This window comes from Gopherus evgoodei, chromosome 9, assembly GCF_007399415.2.
Source record: "Gopherus evgoodei ecotype Sinaloan lineage chromosome 9, rGopEvg1_v1.p, whole genome shotgun sequence".
NCBI lineage: Eukaryota > Metazoa > Chordata > Testudines > Testudinidae > Gopherus > Gopherus evgoodei.
Window position 1 is genome coordinate 59,747,379 of NC_044330.1, and position 21,400 is coordinate 59,768,778.

At 45.5% G+C, this 21,400-nt stretch overlaps 2 protein-coding genes and 1 long non-coding RNA gene across 9 annotated transcripts; all 3 read right to left on the reverse strand.

Annotated features, from left to right (window-relative positions):
* Positions 1 to 1,607: 1,607 nt before the first annotated feature.
* Positions 1,608 to 21,316, reverse strand: CMC4 (C-X9-C motif containing 4). 7 transcript variants are annotated; one of them, XM_030574449.1, is made up of 4 exons: positions 21,189 to 21,271; positions 14,924 to 15,000; positions 5,721 to 5,788; positions 1,608 to 3,065 (listed from the first exon to the last, which is right to left on the reverse strand). In XM_030574449.1, the coding sequence occupies exons 3-4, from the start codon at positions 5,776 to 5,778 to the stop codon at positions 2,896 to 2,898; spliced, it is 228 nt and encodes a 75-aa protein (XP_030430309.1). In that variant the 5' UTR covers positions 5,779 to 5,788; positions 14,924 to 15,000; positions 21,189 to 21,271; the 3' UTR covers positions 1,608 to 2,895. The 7 variants fall into 7 exon arrangements, with proteins under 7 accessions (XP_030430309.1, XP_030430310.1, XP_030430307.1 ...); XM_030574450.1 differs by having other exon boundaries at positions 21,111 to 21,195; XM_030574447.1 differs by lacking the exons at positions 14,924 to 15,000; positions 21,189 to 21,271 and adding exons at positions 7,111 to 7,162; positions 7,312 to 7,346.
* On the reverse strand, positions 6,939 to 7,811 carry MTCP1 (mature T cell proliferation 1). Its single transcript, XM_030574453.1, has 4 exons — positions 7,587 to 7,811; positions 7,312 to 7,482; positions 7,111 to 7,162; positions 6,939 to 7,029 (listed from the first exon to the last, which is right to left on the reverse strand). The coding sequence occupies exons 1-3, from the start codon at positions 7,704 to 7,706 to the stop codon at positions 7,115 to 7,117; spliced, it is 339 nt and encodes a 112-aa protein (XP_030430313.1). The 5' UTR covers positions 7,707 to 7,811; the 3' UTR covers positions 6,939 to 7,029; positions 7,111 to 7,114.
* LOC115657123 lies at positions 15,877 to 21,059 on the reverse strand. The gene is made up of 4 exons (XR_004001880.1): positions 20,987 to 21,059; positions 18,893 to 19,034; positions 18,311 to 18,481; positions 15,877 to 18,208 (listed from the first exon to the last, which is right to left on the reverse strand). It is a non-coding gene; the product is annotated as an uncharacterized LOC115657123 (long non-coding RNA).
* Positions 21,317 to 21,400: the final 84 nt, after the last annotated feature.

Sequence of the window (21,400 nt, forward strand, 5' to 3'; positions counted from 1 at the left end):
CCATCTAGCCCAGTATCTTTCTACCAACAGTGGCCAATGCCAGGTGCTCCAGAGAGAGTGGACCTAACAGGCAATGATCAAGTGATCTCTCTCCTGCCATCCATCTCCATCCTCTGATAAACAGAGGCTAGGGACATGGTTCCTTACCCATTCTGGCTAATAGCCATTTATGGACTTAACCACCATGAATTTATCCAGTTCTCTTTTAAACGCTGTTATAGTCCCAGCCTTCCCAACCTCCTCAGGTAAGGAGTTCTACAAGTTGACTGTGCGCTGCATGAAAAAGAACTTCCTTTTATTTGTTTTAAATCTGCTGCCTATTAATTTCATTTGGTGACCCCTAGTTCTTGTATTATGGGAATAAGTAAATAACTTTTCCTTACTCACTTTCTCCACATCACTCATGATTTTATATACCTCTCTCATATCCCCCCTTAATCTCCTCTTTTCCAAGCTGAAGAGTCCTAGCCTCTTTAATCTTTCCTCATATGGGACCCCCTCCAAGCCCCTAATTTTAGTTGCCCTTCTCTGAACCTTTTCTAGTGCTAGTATATCTTTTTTGAGATGAGGAGACCACATCTGTATGCAGGATAGCTAAGGCCAAAGCAGATGGCTAGGAGTTACAAAGGGATCTCATAAAACTGGCAGATGAATTTTTATGTTAATACAAAGTAATGCACAGTGGGGAAAATTATCCCACCTATAAATACATGGTGGGTTCTAAATTAGCTATTACTGTCTAAAAAAAGAGATCTAAGTGGTACCATTAATAGTTCCCTGAAAACATTTGCTCAATGTGCAGCAGCAGTCAAAAAAGTTAATATTAGGAAGCATTAGGAAAGGGCTAGAAAGGACAGAAAATGTCTCAATGACACTACATAAATCTATGGTGCAGCCACACCCTCTGTACTGTGTCCAGTTCTGGTTGCCCCATCGCAAAAAGAATATAGGGAAACTGGAAAGGGTTTAGAGAAGGGCAACAATGATTATCAAAGATGAAAAGGACAAAAATGTTTAGCTTAGAGATGACTATGGGTGGATGAGATAGAGGGCTATGCAAAAAGTGAATAAGTGTTATTTACCCTTACACAGAATACAAAGACCAGGGGTCAGCTGACAAAATTAACATGCACTAGATCTAATACAAACAAGGAAGTACTTTTTCACACAGTGCAGTTAATCTGTGGAACTCATCACCATGGGATATTGTGATGGCCAAAAGTACAACTTGGTTCACAAAAGAACTGGATAAGTTTATCACTGGATATTTGCCAAAATGGTCAGGGCCAGAACCCCATGCTTGGGACAAAGCTGGGAGTGGAAGACACTCCATTACTGACCTGTTGTACACCCTCCCCAAAAGTTCTGGTACTGGCTACTGTCAAAGAGACAGGATATTGGGTAAGAGGAACCATAGTCTGACCCTGTAGGGCAGTTATGATGTCCTTAAGGCAAAGTTGTGGCTGTAAAAAACCTTTTAGCCAGCGCTTTGTGTATTGCTGCAACTTCTCTTTGAATGGGAAATGAGGCAAATATGAAAAAGGGCTTCAAAGCCACTTCACTTCATTACTTTCCTAGCTCTTAATCAAAACAAGATCCTAGGTTACTCCTGTGACAAATTAATTTATTATTACAGGCTCAGGATATAAACACACCAAACAGTTTCCAAATATTTGCAGGTGGAGGCCTTAATCCTGAAATCAGCCAATCTGCCTGACCATGTGAGAGAAAAGGTTATGCTCTAACCAGACAACAATAAATACCCCTAGCGAGAACTCATATTATTCCAGTCATTTATTTTGTATCATGGTATTTAGAATACAAGACACAAATGGATCTGTCACATGTGCTTTGATATAGCTGCCTATTATGTTGAGTAACTGCAGCAGTCTGTTATTGTTCATAAAAACCTATATTTCAAAACTAAGTTGTGCTTGATAGTGTAATGCTCACCCTGAAGTGCACAAAGTTGATTAGGCTTTGTATGACAGAATTATGTGTAAAGGGGCATTGCAGTCTCACAAATTCATTGCATATCATATTGCTCAGAGATGTTCAGTCAGACAAGATGACCGCTGTTCTCAACATCGTAAAAATCCATTTTATACCAACACCTTGGTTTTCCATAAATACGGCTTTAAAAGATTCTCTTCCTTTAGCACTCCCTGAAATAAAATGCTTCTGCAACATCTTTAAAGGTCATACAAATACTATTGTGCAATGTGGTCCAATTAATCATTAATCCAATACCCCATTGCAGAACTAAGGAAACAGGCACCTCGGTGAAGTGACTTATGGTCACAGAGGAAATGTGGCAGAGCTAGGAATAAACCCCAGAGCTGACTCCTATTCTTGCTTTAAGCACTAGAAATGCAGATCACATCTTTGGGAAACTATGGCTCAATGATAGGAATATTTCCGCTACTCAAAGATGGTCTTGCTAAATGCATCAAATTCAATAGAATCTCCTTAAACTTATATCCTGTACGTCCTATGCCAGAAGGCTGAATACATTTTATATTTTACCCTCAAATTCTTATTGAGAATGGATTACTGAGGACATTAAGAATCAGAAACAAACTGTGTTTAGAGAGAAGTAATACACTCTAAGTCACAATAGTTTGGGATAGAAAACAGACTCCTTTGAACAGCCCATCCATTGTATTGCATTTTACATTTGGTGCACAGGACGTTTTATTCTAAGAAGGATTCTTCTCTGGCTTCCTTATCAGTCTGAATAATACATTATTTTAACAGTTTTACTCCTCGAGATGGCCTCCACTTCAGCCTGAATCTCATGGTTTAGCTCTGAAGGTTTGTTTATTATTTGCCACTTGCACGCTACTTTGTCTGAGGAGAGGGCCACGCTCCATAACCTCCTGGAGCTGCAGCCTGTTACTGTGGTGCTGCATGAATCCCATTTGAAGCTGTCTTAAGCTTCTCCCTCTCTCTTCCCTCTTTCTCAAACCCCGAACAACAGATGGATCTGCCCTTGGGGTATTGGGCGCAGCATCTTCGCATCTCTTGGAGCACAGCCTCACATCTAGCCTCCAGGTAGTTGTTGGCTGTAAAATAAAAGAAGGGAGATGCTAATCCTGCACTAGAGAGCAAACTGCATGAAAAAGGGTGTTCATCTATCCCAGTTAAGTTCTTGTACATTGTGGATTGAGCTTAATCCTCTTGTGGCCACTTCCCCATCCCATCCACACCCCTGCTCTGCAATAGGTATTAGTTTGGGGAAAATGATGTTAAGGAGATGAGGTGCAAATAACTCACTTTAATGGAGGGAGTATAGCTGATGGGTTGCATCTACCACTGCTAGGTGGAGAACTTCACACTTATTAACAAATCTTCACTGATTGCCTGCCCTGCAACCCCAGTTCTCTCTAGCTGGGTTTGGACTTCGGTTCTGTTGTCCCACGGATTTATTCCCCATCCAATTCTGAGGTCACCTGTGCAGACGCTCCCCAGATTACGCAAACCCGATTTAAAGAAATCTGGACCTACAGAAAAAGTTCCATAAGTTCCGTAAGCTTATTTTTGCATATTTGTCAGAGATTCATTCCTGACTTATGCAAAATTCGACTTATGTAAGGCGTTCCAGAATGGAACACTTGTGTAAGCTGGAGAGCTTCTATAAATGATTAGAGTTGAATTTAAATCTTAGACACGAGATGAAGAACATAGTGCAAATGCAGAGAAAGATGATGCATGGTTTGTTTTTTCCACTCAAGTTAGTCAAAGAGGCCTTTGGGCCCCATAAGAGGGGCCAGGGATGGGTTGCAACCAGCAAGAATCATTCCTTGGGGGCAGGCAGAGAGCTCTGCAGAGCAGCATGAGGCCCCCTGCTCCCTTTCCTGTACGAAATACCTCTTCTCACAGTGCCTCAGTTAGCTCAAAGGAGCTGAGACTAGAAATAAGCAACCTTCTAGTGGATGTAAACCCACACAGCTCTCTCCTTCCCTTCCCAGTACCTACAGTACCCCAGGTTTTAAGAAGCAGCGATAGCTGTGGCACTTTTTGAAGCCATAATGCTCCAGGGTGCTAAGTCTTCTCAAGCTCTGCAGAACATGTTACTTGTCCAATGCCATCTTTAATCTTTACTTTCTGAAACTGACACTCGGCTCAGCAGCACAGCTTGTTCAATGCTGTAACATCCCAAAACACTTTGCAGGGCAGACCACCACCTTCAAAGAATGTGAGGATTTTGAGGAAGGTAGCCTCTAGCATGACTGAGCAGCTATTGCCGCAGGTGGAACAGTGGCGCTAGCTAATAAAGTCTCTGTCTGCAGGAAGCTTTCCTGGCCAGAGGGTTTGGTGACCACGCTGGGGTTACCTACCTCCCCTTATAAATTAGGCTTGAAAGGACTAGATTTTTATTGGTAAATGACATTTAGTGACAGTTTCACCCTACACAGACAAGCTGACGCATCCAATCAATAATCATCAAAATTTCCAGATCGGCAAAGTAAGAAAAATGCTGCTTGAGAACTTACTAGGAGTTTGATTTAAGGATATTTACCCTGTATATAATGTCAATTTATCTTTTCGAATTTCAACACTGACTGTCATTAAATCACTGACCCTGATCCCCCTGATCTCCTGTAATTGTGAAAATTTAAATGGATAAAAATAAAAATGTTTAAACCCCAAAATTTTGTGCAATTTTGAAAATATAGTTACAAATTGAAAAAAAATGAAAATTATTGATTGAAGTTATAAAACAATGAAACTCATTCTGCCAAGCCTAGTTAAAAGAGACGGAGATTGCGCTGCCCAAACAGGCACTGCTATAATCTTTCTCCCAAGCTTTTTGAAGACTAAGAAGGAGCAAACAGTGACCCAATGACTAATAAAGAGCAGCTTGTGGATTCCAGAACAGGCATCAGAATCTTTCCAGGGGAAGAGCAACCAGAGCAACATCCTGCCAGAGTAACCCCAACTAGAGCCCATGACCGTGATCTAGCCTGGGAGCGACACAGGTCTCCTGTTGTGTCACCTGTACATCTTGCTGTGTGTAAACAGGAGCTGCAGAGACTAAAGGAGGGTACGTTGCTCCTGGTGCTTTCCCTGATCAGTGAGCATCCCTTTTAAGTTAGCTGGAATGAGTCCAGGCCAATTAGCTCTCATTCATTCCCAGCCCCTCTCAGCCATTGGGAAAGCAAGGAGGCTGATTAATCTAGGCTTAATGAGGACGACACCTATAGCTCAGCAGCATCCCTCCATAGATAGCCTCTCATGGTTTCCCCTGCAGGCTGCAGACATACATGGAACAGGGGAGGGAAGACAGAGTGAAATCCTGGGCCTTCGCAAGAACAACTCACGGGAGAGAACCCGCACACCCACCTAGGATTTTCCAAAATGAGTGACCTTTGGCTCATTTTACTACGTGTGAGTAATGTGACCATCCAAAATTCAGGTTAATGCAAACTTTACCCCCTACTACACCACCACTGCCTCTCCTATATATCTATCTCCAGACACACAAATAAATACTATCCTTTATTATAACAAACTCTTTGTCGTACAGTAGTGGAGTTTAGTTACATCAAATCAAATGCAATGTGGTGATATTAAAATCTGATTTTACAATTACATTACATTTGCAACTAAGTCATTTTTTCTCCTTGCCTTATTCCTCTTACTAGGGAGAAAGGAGGATGGGGTTAAATTTCAAAACAAAACAAAAGACACCAAAAAGAAAACATTGCACATGGTACCTTGCAAGCATTTCTGTATTTCACAGGCTTGTTTCTGGCAGGGATCCTTCTGGGGCATATCCACAGAACTAGAATGATAGGAAAATGTTACTATACAAACAGTGGGGTTTGGGTTTTCTCTAGGGGCTGGGCAAGGCACTAGCGAGACCCTAGAAAGCTCACATTTTCCCTGCTCATACACCCTCATCACAATGGACAACTGGATGGGTCCTCATTCAAAGCCAGTCTCATGCTGCTTTAGGGTCACTGTGAGACACACAAAGAATCCCTTATCCCCACAATCTGACCACAGAGCCTTCCCCCTTTCCTGTCCTCCACTGGCCCAGGGAGCAACAATGCTTTAAACACCCTAGGATATCACTGGGGACAGCTAAAGTTAGGCAAGGAATGAAAAGTGGATGATGGGTATCTTGAAGCGTTCATCTTGTAAAACCTGAAGATCTCTTCCTGGTCAAATCTAGTTCTTTTCCCATTTGGCAGTTAGTGAACTCTCACCCACGCTGAATCTGAATGATGCTTAAATGAACATGGTTGTTTTAGTTTAACAGTTCAATTCAGGTAGAGCTTATTACGCTCAAATATCTTTCAATGTACCAACATTGCTGGGCAGAGCGGCGCTGCTAGGGAAACAGCATTTGTCATATAACTACCCCTGGAGAGAAATTTATAAATAAAAGCATATTTTTGTGATCCTAAGAAAGAATTACTTTTTTAACAAAACGTCTTGGCGATCGGTAGATTAAAACAACCTAGCAAAAAATGCAGCAGAAGACCCTATCAAACTCAAACCTTTTTAAGATAGGATTTTTGACACACAATTTGACCTATTGTCATGACACTTTGAGATCAAAAGGAAAGCAGAGGTGGATGGGATTAGTAGTTGGATGGAAGACTCCAAAGAAAATGCAGATGCTGCAGAAGTGGCATTGGGGCATCATTCTTCCCTCTGAGCCACCATTAAGCCGAAGTCCCCACACAGTGCTAGGAGATGCTGATGTACTGTCTTGTGGATAGGATATGAAACAGACATTCTGACCATGGTCATTAACAATCCTATGGCACTTTTCAAAACAGATGAGGTATTAGCCCCAGTATCCTGGCCAAACTCCAGTCAGGGAAATTACATTCTGCCTACCTAAAACTGCCCCTTGTAGTTTCAACTGGACATGATACTCTTCTTCACTGCCTGTCCTAAACTCTTGTGTGGTGCTGCTGTGTGCTGTTAAACAGCTGCCACCTCCCACCTCTGAGGTGGGAGAATCATATATTGTACAAAACAAACAGGGACATCTTCCTAGAGGCACCGCTCCTGAAAGACAAAAATTCATATTAAAGGACCACTACATATAGTTAAAGAAGAGTAAGAAAGAGAGGAAATGGTGACACTTACCAGGTTAATCACTGGGCATGAGTCTAAGCAGCAGCTCCTCAACTCCCCCAATCTGTAAATGACGAGGAAAAGCTCAGTACACTTTGTGGCAAAGAGCTAATATACCTCAATAATATTTCTTTGCCCTTCTACAGCACCTTTCCTCAGTGATCTCAAATCACTTCACAAACATGAATGACTCAGGTTTGCCACCAGCCTTACCATTAGGTGGTGCTGTATCTCCCAAATGCGAGAGTTACTATCCCTGTACTGCTCGCCCTCGGAAAGCTGCCACATGTGAGGCAGTTGCGATGGGGGAAGTTGGCTGGGTCGCAGTGCCTCGCCCAGGGGGACCCGAACTCGTTGAATCCGGGCCCTCAGGGTACCTGCCTCCTATGGGAAAGTACACAAGAGAAGAATAGTCAGCTATTAGCAATGCAGTAAAGACATCCACAATGTCAGAACTATGATCACTGAGAAGCTTGAAAGTCACTTGCCTCTTCCACAGCCACGAGCCATGTTTTACGGCGTTCATCACAGTAGACGCCTACCCGTCGCACCCACAGATGGATGGGTGGAGCACCGGCATCCCCTCCTTCTGCCATTCCCTCAACCATTTATGACACTCCCACTAGGCATGCAGCATCAACACACAGGACACACGCATGTTTCCCCCTCAGCTCTGAACAAATTCACGGAGCAAACTGTTAGGCCTGAAAACTACCTGGTTTCAACGGTGCCATCGTGTGCTCACAAAAAGAGTTACTAGCAACATACCCAAAAGTCAATTCACGAAACTAACGAGATACCCAAATGTCATAAGATGCACCTACTTTGGAGCATATGTGGCTGTATATAGCTTGTAAGGCATTTTGGGATCCTTTGGGATGAAAGTGCTATATAACCATCATTACATCCCTTTACAATCGGCATTACTTATTCCATTAACAGTTCTAATTAAGAAACAGGCTTTGTGCAAACAATACATTATTTTACAAAGTGCCTTTAAACAAGAGTCCAGAGCCAATGATGCTCATGATGCCAAAGGCAGGACTGGCAACCAACAAGAGGTGAAAGTAGCTTAGAAAGAACCAAAGTCATTCCAGAAACAATCCTGCCTACGCAGCATACAGCTCTGCAGGTCTGATTATCTCATACTTGGCACTTGCAGTGCAGCCATGCTGAATCATCAGATCTCTTTGAAAGGCTGGGAGAACTGCCCATTCATTTACAAGCTTCTTGTCAATAGCCATTACTACTTTGTGCATTTCAGATTTTAGCTGCTAATTGAAGGGTTACTGATACCAGCGAAGGCAACAGAATGTTAGTCACTGAGGTGGCTTTTTCTATTGGGATTCTTCAAATTTATCAGCCCTCTGAAGTCTGGCATAAGCTGACCTTAACATAATGAAGGTCAAGAAAACTACTCTCCTTAGAACTACATAAGGTAACCAAAACAGTGTATTCTTCTTTGAGTGCTTGTTCAAGTCCATTCCAATCAGGTGTGTGCGCATGCACATGCATGGTAGTTGGAAGATTTTCCCATAGCAGCATCTGTTGGGTTGGTCTGGGAGCCCGCTGGAGTTGCGCCTTTAGGGCATTCAATATAGAGCCCTTCCGACCCACCACCCCCTCAGTTCCTTCTTACCGCCAGTGACAATTAGCTGGAATTTTCCTGTGCTCTTGTCTTAGCAAGTGCATTTAGCAGTTTATATACATAGTTTTCATTAGCTCTGTAGTGTTAATTAAATAGTCAGTAGCCCTTAGTGTTAGATTGTTTTCTTTGCGCGGGGAGGGATGGTTCCCCTCCTACACTCTCTTGACACCAGGGCATGCCAGGCTCTCCAGGCTTCAAAGCCTGCAAAGTCTGTGGCACATGTATGCCCAGAAGCGATCCTCACACTTCGTGTTTGAAGCATTTAGGAGAGAACCATCAGAAGGATCATTCTGCCATCTGCAAGACCTTTCAGCCCAGGGCATTAAAGGATAGAGATCAGCACCTGAAGGTCCTGTTAATGGAGGCTGCACTCCGCCCCCAGTCTGACTGCAGGTCGACCGACTCTATGCCAAGTTCCTCAGTGTGGAGAGCTCCGGCACCATCAGCACAAGCACTGGTGCTGGGTTGTTCTTAGTCCTGCTTTGAGCAGGGGTTTGGACTAGATGACCTTCTGAGGTCCCTTCCAACCCTGATATTCGATGATTCTAAGGACAAGTACTCACGGTACCGTCCCAGCTCCATTCATGGCTCACATGCCACATGCACGCACCGTTCTCAATTGCCAGTACCGCAGAAGAAGAGGCCAGAGAGCAGTCGTTCTCCCTGTTAGGCCTAAGGAGCCAGCCGTTGTGAGACCCAAGTTGGGCCACACTACTTCCGCTACACCACCGGTGACGGTTGCGTCGACTCCTGCCCACATGGAAGGGCAGTTGAATCTGGACACTCTTTGTTCACCGAGGCCAAGCCAGGAGCTGCACCTCCCTTTGACTCCAGAGGCATTCGAGGCAGCCCAAGAATTGTTTCATCTCACGGCAGCATTCTCCCCTCCCAGACTGGACAGGTCACTGGCACTGGTCACTCCCCCAGCACCTTCGGGGAGAAAGCTTGCCATGATGCCCCGCTGATCTCCACCCCCAGTGTGCCAATCCCAGGCACCAGAACAGACCCAGCAGCTGCGCCGGTCCCCGAGCCCTCAGCATGAACAGTTGACGCCTAGAAATACCCCTCTTCCGTGGTCCTTTTTTTCAGACACCGCAGAGTTGGACTCCTATTGGTCCTGTAGGAGTGTCAACACAGGACCGGCACTCTTACCTGGCACCATGGCCCGTGCAATGGCAGCCCCCGGAGCAATGGCCATTTTGGACTCTCTGGGCTTTTCATCAAAGCCAAGGTCAGAGCCAAGGGTCACATCCCAGGGCAACGTCAGTGGCCTCAGCCATGTTTGTACCCCCGCCAGCACCGTTGGCATTGGCAGGATCAGGGATAGCTGCATTGCCACCCAGGAGGGAGGGACAGCTCAGTGGTTTGAGCATTGGCCTGCTAAACCCAGGGTTGTGAGTTCAGTCCTTAAGGGGGCCATTTAGGGATCTGGGGAAAAAAATCTGTCTGGGGATTAGTCCTGCTTTGAGCAGGGGATTGGACTAGATCACCTCCTGAGGTCCCTTCCAATCCTGATATTCCATGATTCCCATCGCCGCCTGCACCAGCTCCAGTTGTTTCGGCTCCGATGTCTCCAACACTGACAAGGGCTCTGGCACCGATAACAGGCTCGGCACTGATTACACTTTCAGCACCGACGTATGCAGTCCTGACACCAAGGGGCATGACTCCATCTGAGTCGGCACCGGCCCAAGAAATCCAGGTGCCGCGGGACCCTTTGGGTGCAGAAGGAAGGGAGCAGCCACCCCTTATGGGGGGTCTCTTCCTCACCCTCACTGGACAAGGTGCTGGCAGGCCTGGCTACAGCCTCAGCCCTGGAAGACTGCAGGGTTCTATAGCAATTGCTGTGGCGGGTTGCCCAGGGCGTGGGCATTCAGGCAGAGGAGGTAGTGGACGCAGATCCAATGGTAGACATCCTTGCCCCCTCCAGACCTGCACGTATCACCTTGCCTCTTATAAAGATCATCTCTGACACCACAAAAACTTTGTAGCAGACCCTAGCCTCATTGCCCCCTACAGCTAAGCACAACAAAAGGTGCTACTTTGTGCCATCCAGGGGCTACGAGCATTTGTATGCGTATCCCCCACCTGACTCTCTCATTATTGATGCTGCCAATTAACATGAATGCCAGGGCTTCCACGGACCCTCCCCAAAGAAATCAGGAGGCAAAACGACTTGACCTTTACCTATCAGCAGGTACTACTACAAACACATTCGGGACAATGGTGAAATTTGCGGAGCTGATTGCAGGACTCCTGCGCCGAGTTTTCGGCTCTGGTGAAGAAGGGAAAGCTCATTTCACGAGCTTCGCTACAAGCCGCACTGGATGGTACAGATGCAGCTACGGGCATAGCCATGACAAGGGGCTTCTGGCTCCAGGTCTCGGGCCTGCCATATGAGATCCAATAGAATATTCAGGACCTCCCATTCGAGGATTCGGCTCTCTTTTCTGAGAAAAGAGACAAAAGGCTGCATAGCCAAAAGGACTCAAGAACCACTCTCAAATCATTGGGCCTCCATACTCCTGCTATGCAGCAGAAGCATTTTAGACCACAACCTTCCCCGTGCTTCTACCAGCAGAACCATCAGGATAGTTCCAAGAGGAGGAAGAGGAGTGGCAGGAAAAGGCCACATCCATCATCAAGCCAGAGTTCTGGCCAATCCAAGCCACCTTCCGGCCCAAAACAGGCCTTCTGAAGTGCAGTTGAGGACAGCACACCAGAACAAAAACTGGATCTACCCTGCCTTACCTTTTCATCCCGACTGTCCCCTTTCTACTGTTCTTGGTCCCGTATCACTTCAGACTGCTGAGCGCTCTGCACAGTAGAGAGGGGATAATTCCATCCTATTCTGTACCCACCTGCCCTTCCACCATCCTTCAACGTCCCTTCATTAGATCCAGAAGACTGGTATGCCACCCTCAGCTTGAAGGATGCATACTTTCACATAATAACTCAGTCTGACAGAAAATACCTCAGGTTTGTGGTGAACACCACCTACTACCAGTACATAGTCCTCCCATTCAGCCTGTCAGCCACACCTTGTATTCACCAAGTGGATGGCAGTCGTAGCCACGTTCCTCCACAGGCGACAGGTACAGGTCAAGGGACTCAAGTAGAAATGCAGTTCATCTTCATAAGAGCTTCTTTCGATGAAGTGGGGCTGCTACTGAACAAGAGGAAATCAATGCTGTCCCCAGTTCAGATGACAGAATTTGTAGGGATGGTACTGGAATCAACATACGCCAGGGCATTTACTTCCAGAAGCGAGATTTCAAGCCCTGGGTGACATTATTCAAGGTCTCAAAAAGGTGTCCCACCACCACAGCATGGAACTGCCTAAAACTTCTAGGACACATGGTAGCTTGTACCTACATAGTACAGCATGCCAGACTTCGACCTCTTCAGTCATGGCGGTTGTCAGTGTATCGGCCAGCCCGGGTCAGTTTGGACAGGACTGTAACTCTGCCTCGCCTGGTACTTGACTCCCTCCTGTGGTGGCTCGACCTAAAGGTAGTATGTGCAGGGGTCCCTTTGACCAGCCCTCAGCCATCCCTCTCACTAGTGAAGGACACGTCAGAGTTGGGTTGAGGGCCACATTTGGAAGACCTCAGAACCCAAGGCCTCTGGTCTCAGGCAGATCTTGCTCTTCACATCAATGTCAGAGAGCTGTATGTCTGGCATACCAGACTTTCCGAGCACACCTAGAAAAGAGATGTCTGTCATGACTGATACAAAACACCATGGCGATGTTTTATATCAACAAATGGGGTTGCATGCTCTTCTACCCTGTGCCAGGAAGTCCTCATGCTGTGAGACTTCTGTGTAGAACACTTGATACACCTGCAAGCATCGTACCTACCTGGAGTACAGAATGAGTTGGCAATTCATCTCAGCAGGTCATTCCACAACCATGAGTGGTCCCTTCGCCCGGACATCCTTAACTCAATTTTCCATCAGTGGGGTTTTCCCCAGATAGACCTGTTCGCCACACAACACAACAGGAAGTGTCAGCAGTTTTGCTCCTTCCTGAATCACAGCCCAGGATCCATCACGGGAGTGTTCCTCCTCCCACGGGGAGGTCATCTCCTATATGCATTCCCACCCATCCCTCTGGTTCACAAAGTACTCAAGATATGGAGGGAAGAAACTTCGGTGATTCTGATAGCTCCAGCCTGGCCCTGCCAACACTGGTACACATCACTCCTGAAAATGTCCATGGAAGCTCCAGTCACTTTGCCGCTCTTCCCAGACTTACTAACTTAGGATCATGGGGGTCTCCAACATCCAAACCTAGAGTTGCTGCATTTCATGATGTGGAAGCTCCATGGTTGAGCCCAATGGAGCTCTCCTACTCAGACTTTGTTAAGCAAGTCCTCCTGGGCAGTAGAAAGCCCTCCACCAGGGCTACCTACCTTGCTAAGTGGAAGAGATTTTCAGTCTGGTCAGTGCAGCATCATTCACCCCTAATGCTCACCTTTGTGCAATTTATATTAGACTATCTCCTCCATCTCAAGCAGTAGGGGCTGTCCATATCGTCAATAAGGGATCACTTGGCCACCATCTCTGCCTTTCATCCAGGTGCAGAGGGCCACTCGATCTTTGCCAAATCTATGGTCAGCCATTTCCTTAAAGGGCTCGACAGGCTACACCCGCATTTCGAGCAGCCTGTCCCAGCTTGGGACCTCAATCTGGTCCTTTCCAGACTCATGGGATCACCCTTTGAACCTTTGGCGACATGCTCCCTGCTCCATCTCTCATACAAGGTAGCATTTCTGGTAGCAATAACCTCATCCTCCTTACACTGTGTTCCATAAGGACAAGGTCCAGCTCAGACCTCACCCAGCTTTCCTCCTGAAGGTTGCTTCCCAGTTTCACACCCAACCAGGATATCTTCTACCGGTATTCTATACTAAGCCACACTCAAGTGGCAGGCAGGGCCGGCTTCAGGCACCAGCGAAGGAAGCTGTCTGTTATTGGGGCGACATGTCCGGCACTTCGGCACTCCATTTTAGTCTTTGGCGGAAATTCAGCAGTGGGTCCTTCACTCCATCTTTTCATCTTTGGTGGCACTTCTGCGGCAGCTCAATTTTTTTTTCCACTGCTTGAGGTGGCAAAAGAGCTGGAGCCGGCCCTGGCGGCAGGAGGAAAAGACTTCACTCATTGGATGTCCACAGAGCACTAGCCTTCTACATTGAGAGAATGAAACCGTTCCGAAACTCGGTGCAGTTATTCATGGCAGTGGCAGACAGAATGAAATGTCTTTCTGTTTCTTCTAAATGGATTTCGTCATGGATCTCGTCCTGCATCCGGGAGTGCTACAATCTGGCAGGAGTACTTGCTTCTTCCATCACTGTGCATTCCACCAGGGCTCAGGCCTCTTCAACAGGGTTCCTGGTGCAGGTTCCCACCCAGGAAATCTGCAGAGCAGCAACATGATCCTCCATTTACACTTTCATCATGCACTATGCAATCACCGAACAGGCCAGAGATGATGCGGTCTTTGGAAGAGTGGTGCTCCAATCAGTGGACGACTCCAACCTCACCTCCTGAATCTGGGCTTGAGAGTCATCTGATTGGAATGGACATGAACACACACTCAAAGAAGAAAAAATGGTTATTCACTTTCTTGTAACTGTTGTTTTTCAAGATGTGTTGTTCGTGTCCACTCCTCCTACGCCTCTGTCAGAGTAGCCAGCAAGAAGGAACTGAGGGGCTGGCGGGTCACCAGGGCTCTATATTGAGCGCCATGAAGGTGCAACTCCAGGGGGTGCCCAGACCGACCCGACTGATGCTGCTAGGGGAAAAATCTTCCGGCTACCGTGCACATGCATACACACACCTAATTGGAATGGACGTGAACAACACATCTCGAAGAACAACAGTTACAAGGTGAGTAACCATTTTTTCTTTGTTCTATCTTTGACGTGGAGTAAAAGAATTAAGACCTAATCAGTGTAAGGTCTACCTGCTATAGACTAGAAGCAATATCCCAGTGAAATACAGTGATCTCATCCAGAAAAATTGTGGATGTATGAGGCAAACATTGCATGCAAGTAATCAAATCTGGGTACAAAAACAGGAGAGTTCAGGGAGAGAGAAAAATTATTAACTGCCTCAGTGCAATGTACATAGGAAAAATACACTCCCTTGCTATCCTATACACCTCGGACATACCAAATAATGAATTGGAACACTGGCACTTCAAGGAAATCAGCACTGAAGTCATTCAACACGAGGCTTTCTGGAACGATCTGTAAAGGATAAGGTGACATTTCTATTGCACCGTTCATTCTGGAAGATCCCAAAGTGCTTTACAGACTCGAATTGAATCTCAAACTATGCACAGGAGTCACTTTATCCAACACCAATATGTGGAAACCATCATTGTACACCTTAAGTGAGCAGAATGTAATTACCCAAGTTGGAATTTGGCCAGGATACTGCCCTACTCCATGGACTCCATAATGATCACGAATGCTCAAGATCTTGATTTTGTGTGTCATTCGAAAGACAGAACTTCCGATAGCACAGTTCTCCCCAACACCACATTGGAGAATCAGTTCAGTTCTGCACTGGCTGATACCTATTGGATCACCAACTCTACTTCCTACAGTTTTCCTTAGTGGTCTATCATCCAAGTACTGACCCAGTTTGATTTTGTTTAGCTAAATCTAACAGGATCACAGCACAGGGTGGTGTGACTGTAACATCTCCCACAAAGTCTACAAATACTATTAGATTATGCTTGGATTAGGAAAATACAGATGTATACTTATTTGGTATGAATGTGGTGCTAGTGAAAGGTACAGCATGAGCAGCAGCTGTGCAAGTTTCCATTTTAGTCTGGGAGTGTAACGTAGTAAAATCTCATTCTGTGGGCAAGTTAGTGACAGCGAAGTGCCAGTTGATTCATAAAAATCTACATAATCATAATTTCAATGGTATCCTCTGCGACAGGCGGGAACTTGCATCCTCCTCCCTCTAGCTCCAGGTCCTCCAGTCGGTGGAAATTTTGATAACAGGGTAATGTTGGAAATGGGTTGAGATGGGTATCACTCGAAAGCCCTTTCTCTCACAAATATAATGGTATCCAACATGACAAACCTAAAACAATTATGTTTGAGAAAATGCTTAAAAATCAACTTTATTTAATGATACTTCGACGCAGGAATGCAATGCTTACATAAAAAAAAAAAGACATTGATCTTTGGTAATTCTAGAGAAGTTAGCCTTGACTTGCAGGATTGAAAACATTTATTCAGCAAAATCACCATCCATGTCATCTCAGTCTAGGGCACCACTGCTAGACATGCTGTCACACTGACCTTTGTCCACACCACACTCGCACATCTCCATACAAGACAGGCTGATGGCCAAACATTTACAGAGTGAGCATCTGGTATTTGCAGATGAGCATTTGATTAGCTGAAGGATTAATTCAGGAGTATATGGTATTTCACATACAACAAGACTCATCCATAGGGAGAATAGTTTTGGATGTGTTCAATCATTCTGGAGCCATTCCATTACTCAATAATTTGCCTTGGTGTTAGCAGGTATAAACGCACCCCTTTTCAGTGGCAATTTTTCTCCATTTGTCTGCTTCTTGGAAAACATCCATCTATGTAGCTCTGCGAGTGTTGTCATGTTGGTCTTAAAATGATAAACTCAGCATACAAACGCCTCCAGTGCATTTATGACCTCATCAGTGACTCTCTCAGCTGTTCCGAGTACCTTAAGAGTGAGGAAAGTCTCTGGGGGCTTAATCAAATGCCTTCCAGTAAGATAATTTGGTCTTTCCAGTCAATCTTCCATTGTGACATTGGAGAAGTTTGTGGAGTCAATTATTTTTTATTGGACAGTTGTAATATCATGGAGTGTCTTCTTCCTGGTACTATTTTTCATTGCTTTCTCTGCATACATATCAAATGCAAGGGGGACTTTGTCATACATCCAGTATTTTCTCTGTAGCTTCATAATGAAGTGTTCAGCCAAATCTTGGCAGGTATTAACAGTTTCTGGTTTGTTGAGAGCATATATCTCAACCATAGCATCTATGATTGCTATGCTGAAAGACCTTTGCTGGTATAAGGTCCCGGTCACATTGTTAATACGTGGTGGCTTAGGAACACAATGGAAGATGTGCATTAGTTTGCTTTTCTCCTGGCACATATACATTGTTCTATCACATTCAAACATCAATTTTGGTACCACAGAGAACTTGTACTTTTTTCAAAGTCTCACATATCAACATCATTTTGAGATCTGGACACAACCAGGAGAAGAGCAAACAATGTACTATGTGTGGTTAACTCAGTAATTGTCCCTGCCACCTTCACTCTGACTTTCTCTCTTATATAAGAGCACAGCTTTAGTCTGTTCTTCTTGACTGGAGCCCATAGTTTGAAATAGTCTGGAATAATTCTTTGGGTTTTAAAGGTTTCATACAAATCATGACCAGAAGTATGCATTTGACTGACATCTTCAGTTATCTCATCACTGAAGACTGTTTTTATCATAATATTAATGAGCTCCGGCCCAAACAGGTTGCCATCCTGTAGCTTTAAAATTGCCCCTTCTTGGCATATAACTGCACCTAATGAATTTAGATGGAGCTTGGCTTTTTCTGGGGAAGTCATCCCAGTCATGCTTAATGTTTCATTGAAAACTTGATGGATGTAGTTCTGGATTTGTCAGGAAAAACTGTGAAAGAGCCTTTGGATACTGTGTTATGCCCACTCTACCCCCCTTCACTTTCGTTGCTCTATTTTTATGTTCTAGGAAAGTGGTTCCCAAACTTGTTCTGTCACTTGTGCAGGGAAAGCCCCTGCTGGGCTGGGCCGGTTTGTTTACCTGCCGCATCCGCAGGTTCAGCCAATCGCGGCCACAAACCCCGGCCACTAGGAGCCGTAATCGGCTGAACCTGCAGACATGGCAGGTAAACAAACCGGCCCAGCACACCAGGGGCTTTCCCTGCACAAGCAGTGGAACAAGTTTGGGAACCAGTGTTCTAGGGCTTCATCTGAACTAAGTGCACAGAAGGGAGTTGGCGGCCTTTTAACAACCCAATTTCCCTTTCAAAATTCCTCTGTTTTTCTACACCTCTTATTTCAGGGAGGTACCAGGCAATCATCACAATATAGCTGGTTAAATCTACAGCAAAGAAGTATTTAACAAAGTCTTCCAGTGCTGTGAGGTACAAACGCCAATTAGCAGTCCTGACAGATCAAATAAAGAACAGCAAAGACTCGCCCACAGATGGCACTCATCTTGGCATCTTCAACATTTTCCTGGGTGCTTGATGTACTTTCTCTCCAGCCGTTCCAAATTCAGTTTATGGGCGCACTTCTTATAAGCATGTGACGTGCCACTGAAGCATTTTGTTTAACCCAGTTCTCCACGGTGGTATTCTCCAAAGATGCAGCTACTAGATGTTACTCTTCATCTCCACACTAATGCCTAAAAAGGATCAACACCAAAGTAAAAACAAGGATTTTGCAATAAATTACTTTGCGATTGTAATTAAATTATATAATGTATTTTATGTAACGATGTGCATACCATTTGCAGATGGATTCCAGTAATTTTTGACTTGATGCTGACATCTTAACCAGTGCCTCATTAGAACTCTTTTGGCATAAAAAACAAAGCCGATAGTCGATACAACTGAACTGCTTCTTTTTTGCCAATGATGGCAAATCAACTCGAAGTACTCCTTCCATTTATAGTAATCTGTAACATCAAAAAATTAATCAGGTATCCAGTTCTGGCATTAACTGATGACACAGCACAGTCAGTCAAGGGCCATGATCTAGCTTTGTGAGGGCTGCATGTTTGACATGCCTGTGTTAAAGTATAATTTTTAAAAGTTGATTTTTTAAACATTTTCTCTAATGTATATCTACACAATTGTTCTAGGTTTATCATGTTGTGTACACTTGTGTTTTATGAAAGAAAGGGCTTTCAAATGATATCCAACTTAACCCATTTCTGATGACAATGTATTATCAAAAAATTCCACCAACTGGAGAATTTGGAGTGGGGTGGGGAGGGGGAGCGAGTCCCCCCGCCATGCTTCAGAGGGTGACACCACTGAAATTGTGATCCTGTAGATTTTTATGAATCAAATGACACCTCCCTTACCTTTCTATCATTAATGAGCCCATAGAATTGCACATGCTTCCAGACTATTTGCTGATTCAGAAATGTGCTCCAACTCTGCCCTGAATTCCACAGGTGAATTCAGTCCCCATGGCCCACTCAGTCCTGTCCCTCTTGTGTGAGACTGCCAACAAGATTCCTAGTTAGTGGCAGCTTGGTCTTGAGGACATGGAACTGGGGTAAGAAATATCTTTCTTTAAAAATAAAAAAGCTAACACAGAAGAGAGACATGGATGTGATCTGAAGAAGTAAAGAGCAGGAAGGATCATACCTAAAACCTTGAGAATAACTTGAAAGGAGAAAACATACAAAACTCCTATTCCTGATTATACAGAGAAGGCAATCAAACAGCTTGTAGGAAGCAGCAGCAGAAAGGAGACATGAGGTTACTTACTATTTATTTTACAATATAAGAACTGTTCCTTATTTTCTACACAATGTGGTTTAGCCCCATATTGTTCCATACTCTAAACAGAATCATTATCCAGCCTGAAATTTTCAGAATTAAAGAATCTATCTATTATAATTGATCCTATGTCCTATCAATATGTTTGCAGAGGAGTGCAGGTGTTCAGCCCATCTCAGTATCAGGCTGTTGAAGTTTAAAGGAGTCCTAGGACACCAGTGGCTTTCACCTATAGGCATGAAAATGGTTGGTAGGAGGGCTAGATCGTGTGATAAACATAATTTATTAGCTTTTAAGATTGATACAATAAATAATTTACAAGGAAAGATGAAGAAATTGTTATAGCTGCATCTCAGACGATGGCCAGAGCTACAGTTCATTGAGTGCTAAACAGTCTGTGCCCATGTGAAACATTTTGTAGTTGTTAATTGTAGTAAATTGTATTTCAAGAAGGGGTCAGGTCAGATTTTCAGAAGAGTTCAGCTACCATTTAGGCACTTTAGTAAGTGGCCAGTTTTTCAAAAGTTTGCAGCATCCTGCACCTCCTATTGTTTTCATTGGAATCTGTTTGATGCCGATTTAAAAATATGGCCATTTCATTTAGTCGCCTATATGGGAACTGAGCTCATCTGAAACTATAGCCCATCTACCCTAAACCAGCCATACATGCAAGAGCCATGAGTCAGGTGAGCCATTACAATACATTTAACCACTAATTTAACCACTCTCAACTCTACCTGGAGTACTTGCATAGAGCAGAGGCATCTGACAGACACTCAGCTTTCCACTCTGCTCAAATTATTAAGGGATAGAAGAGGTTTACCAATCAGAGAGTTGAGCAGAAGTTAGGAACGGATGATCTAGGTTTGATGGGATCAGATGAGAGGAAGGCAAATGGAGCACAGCAAGGAAAAAGCAAGGCAGAAATAGGGCATGGTAGCCAGAAGCAGGAGAGGATGAGCACAGGCAGATATAAAAGGGGAGGAGAGAGAAATTATGGCATTTGAAGGCAAAATGTGTTGCAGATTCACTTGGCATTACTGGCCTCCCCCCCATGCAGAACCATCCCCATCAATGTTTTCTGATCACTGTGCAGCCATTTACCAACCCTTGGCCACCAGACTACTGGAGGGCATGAAGCTGAAGTCACAGTGAGCATGCAATTCAGTTGCAAAAGGCCTTCACAAGGGGATCCAGTGTGGGACAGACCCTCTCAGGGTATAGCTCACTGATGCCCAAAGGCAACTGAACCCCTTCACCATGAGACTTTAAAATCTACCTTGAAACCTCTGCCAAATTAAGAGTCCCCACTCCCCGCAAGTGAATGAGCCAGGCCTGCGGGCGTGGGGGCACTGCACTCCACGCATGTCAGATGCAAACCAGCTGCTCAGCCTTTGCCCACCCTGTTCTGCGCGAAGTAGGGCATGATGGTCACCCAGCGCCCTAGGTGCCAATGGCAAAGCTGCCCCTGTCAGGGCACATTGCCCCGTCCTGCCCCACTACCCCTAGCAGGAGTTATTGGGGGGGTGCAGCCTCCAAAGTCCCCAGGGGCCTGCGAGACCTCTCCTTAGCCTCCCTCCCTGCTCTTCCCCATGGGAGTAGGGGACCCGATCCCTCTGCACACTGGAGGGCGCAGACCCTACGTTCGCCCCCGACTTCCTGCGTCTCACTGAGACATCGGCTGCCTCCTTCCTCGAAATGGCCCAGCCTGGGGGGAGCAGCCAGCCCGGCCCCAGCGGGACGCATGCAGCTGAGGAGACGCCCTGCCCCGCCCCGCCCCTCCTAGTGACCTACTTGCAGCCCCCAGCCAGCTAACGGCCATCACCGTGTGCGCCGCTCAAACCCCTCCTCCTGTCCACCCTTCCTCTGTACCTCCTGGGCCCCGGGCGGTTCGGAGACCCAGCGGCCAGCGCACACAGCCCCCGCCCGCGGACTCCGCTCTCTGCAGCCCACAGCGGAGGGTTCGAAGCGCCGGAACCGAAGTGCCTCAGCTCAGGCATGTGGCCGGACTCTTCCGACAGCCTGACCGGAAGTTGAACTGCCCCTAGAGAGGGCCATTGGCTGTTGGCTTTTCAGGGTGCGCT

What these genes read in the sequence shown, in the direction of transcription:
- MTCP1 (XM_030574453.1), bottom strand. Translation starts at nt 7,706, where the DNA reads ATGGTTGAGGGAATGGCAGAAGGAGGGGATGCCGGTGCTCCACCCATC. An exon ending in GGCTCGTGGCTGTGGAAGAG is followed by an intron (nt 7,483 to 7,586) that starts GCAAGTGACTTT and finishes ACTTTCCCATAG; the next exon opens with GAGGCAGGTACCCTGAGGGC. An exon ending in AGATACAGCACCACCTAATG is followed by an intron (nt 7,163 to 7,311) that starts GTAAGGCTGGTG and finishes CGTCATTTACAG; the next exon opens with ATTGGGGGAGTTGAGGAGCT.
- CMC4 (XM_030574445.1), bottom strand. Translation starts at nt 21,316, where the DNA reads ATGCCTGAGCTGAGGCACTTCGGTTCCGGCGCTTCGAACCCTCCGCTG. An exon ending in AACCGCCCGGGGCCCAGGAG is followed by an intron (nt 5,789 to 21,188) that starts GTACAGAGGAAG and finishes CTATCATTCTAG; the next exon opens with TTCTGTGGATATGCCCCAGA. An exon ending in AATACAGAAATGCTTGCAAG is followed by an intron (nt 3,066 to 5,720) that starts GTACCATGTGCA and finishes TTTATTTTACAG; the next exon opens with CCAACAACTACCTGGAGGCT.